The 2,399-nt window shown below is 58.3% G+C and overlaps 1 protein-coding gene across 1 annotated transcript; it reads left to right on the top strand.

The window, feature by feature from the left end:
* The first annotated feature begins 1,094 nt into the window (after positions 1 to 1,094).
* On the top strand, positions 1,095 to 1,449 carry LOC119309823 (4-hydroxyphenylacetaldehyde oxime monooxygenase-like). The gene has a single exon (XM_037585734.1). It carries the CDS (start codon positions 1,095 to 1,097, stop codon positions 1,404 to 1,406), a length of 312 nt encoding a protein of 103 aa, XP_037441631.1. The 3' UTR covers positions 1,407 to 1,449.
* The last annotated feature ends 950 nt before the right edge of the window (positions 1,450 to 2,399 follow it).

Genomic DNA, 2,399 nt, shown 5'->3' with positions numbered 1-2,399 from the left:
GCCGCGCGAAGGCAGGGCCGGCCCACAGATCGCAGGCCTCCCAACAGGGCCGACCACGCTGGGAGGGGGGAGGGGAGCAGGCCCAGCTGGCACCCAGGGCCCGACAAGGCAAGGCCCAGCCCAGGTGCCAACCCTGCACCACCAGCTAGGGTTCCAGCCGTCGCCCCCGGCGACGAGGGCGCGGCGGACGACCAGCCCGGCGGGCGAGGGGCAGCCTGGCGGCGGGGGGACGGGGTGCAGCAAACCCGGGAAGAACCAAAGAAGGCGATGAACGGCCGGAACGGAGCTCGTTGGGAAAGCAGCGGAACGCCGGCGATCAAGGGCGACGACGGGGGGACCGGCCGACGCGGGGCAGGCTAGCCGGAGTCCTTCCAGGAGGCCAGGGCATGGCCGCGGTCCGCCCTACCAGCCACGCCCCAACAGGAGCCCCAGCCCCAAAGGCCGCACCTTTCCCCGCGGTCACCGGCGAGGCGCGCGGCAACCGGCGGGAGGGCTGAGCGCACGTCCGGGCAGCCGAACTCCCACCCCCGGGAGTAAGGCCGCCGGCGGAGCGTGGCGGCGCGAGGCGAGCCGGGGCGGGCGGGGGAACGCGACCACGACACTCGACCGGCCGGCCCACGGCGCGGTCGGCGTCCTCCGCCCAGTCCGCCCAAACCACCCGGCCGGGAGGTTCAGGGGATGGGGCCGGCGGGGAGAAGGGAGCAGCGGGGGAGGCGGAGGCCACGACGGAAGGGGCCGCTGGCGGCGAGGGGGGCTCGACCGGGGAGGCGGCCAGCGGGGCGGCGGAGGCGCCCGAGTCGCCAGAGCCCGAGCCGTCCATACACTGTCCAGGCTTAAACAAATTGTGCACCGATTGATTGCTCGAAGGGAGTATTCAGCATGGTGTATAAGAAATTGTTCATCTAGTGCAAAAACAAATTCCTCTATTTATTTTTTGAGCCCAGAAATAAAATCTTACAGGAATTTCAATGTTGGATCAACTGGTACATGGTGTCCACCATGCCATTGCCGGTCACTTTATACACCCCCGACGATCGTCCACGAGCAGCAGCACCTGGTCGGTGAGCGAGCTAGATAAACCTCCGGCCGGAACGATGGATATCTCACAACCCCAGCAATGGCAGCTCCTCCTCCTAGCCGGCATCCTCCTCCCCGTCGTCTCGTACCTGCTGGTGACGAAGCGCAGCTCCGAGGATGGGCGGCTGAAGCTGCCGCCCGGCCCGAAGCAGGTGCCGGTGCTCGGCAACCTTCACCAACTGGGCCCTCTGCCGCACCGCAGCCTGCGTGACCTGGCCCGGCGGCACGGCCCCGTCATGCTGCACCGCCTCGGCGCAGCGACGACAGTGGTTGTCTCTTCCTCCGCGGCGGCGCGAGACGTGATGAGGGCCCACGACGCCGACTGCTGACCAGTTCCATTGAATAGGATCAAACTATAATTGTAGTGTGCATCTTCAAGTGCAAAAGGCGGCTGAACTCTTATGGCTATATTAGTCGATGTGATTTTGAGATCAAGCGCAACATAATATAATAAAATGGCTTTCTTATTTTCTAGGAAGACCCAAATAAACAAGCCAGGCATAATTTACATGCACCGACTTATTATTGTCCATATAAAAAGTGGATCATACAATGCGAGAACTAATTTAATTTTCTGAAAGTTAAAAATTCCAGAAGTTAAAATTTATGAAAATTTAATATATTTTTAAAAAGCTAGTATTTAAAAAAAATTAAAGTTCAAATGTATGAAACTTGGTAATCTTTTTCTCCACCATTATTAAACAATCAAACAAGAACTTTCTTACGTGCACCCAACAATTAGGCCCACGACACTGCATGAACCGATCAGCACCGCACAATTAGTCTCACAAATCTCAATCTAACAATCATCATTGATCCAATAGCTCTATGGTGTGCACTCAGTAATTTCCAATCACTGACCGTACTCCACCTCCACCAACAGAGAAATATTGTAACTACCAGGTCCGCGTCCCCTACAATCACGCAACCCATCGAGCACCCAGAGCCGCCTCGCATTATCTCTTTGGGTTGGAACTGTAGGCGCCGCCATCTCCCAATCTGTTCCTTCCATCGCCGCTCCGCCCCTGACCCCGTGCTCCATGACCTCCTCTAATCTACCTCCTCCGTCGCGCCTCATTTGTTTGGAAGCGGCAACACCTGATTGACAAATCTCACGATGGCTTGCATCGGCAGCGGCTAACCGTGCGTGGGCTATGTCCGGATCTGATCGCATAGTGTCCGGACGTACGCCTATATGTGGTTGGGCCGACTCAAGGTCGAATCATGTATCATAGGCTGAGCCCGAACTCTTATCTTGACGGGTGTCCGTCTCCGGGCTAGACACCCGGGTATACACTGTCTTTAGCTTCGGAGATCGTGAA

The sequence above is a fragment of the Triticum dicoccoides genome, chromosome 5B, assembly GCF_002162155.2.
Source record: "Triticum dicoccoides isolate Atlit2015 ecotype Zavitan chromosome 5B, WEW_v2.0, whole genome shotgun sequence".
Taxonomy (NCBI): Eukaryota; Viridiplantae; Streptophyta; class Magnoliopsida; order Poales; family Poaceae; genus Triticum; species Triticum dicoccoides.
The sequence above is the reverse complement of the archived record's forward strand: the minus strand, read 5'-3'. Positions and strand labels throughout refer to the sequence as shown.

What these genes read in the sequence shown, in the direction of transcription:
- LOC119309823 (XM_037585734.1), top strand. Translation starts at nt 1,095, where the DNA reads ATGGATATCTCACAACCCCAGCAATGGCAGCTCCTCCTCCTAGCCGGC.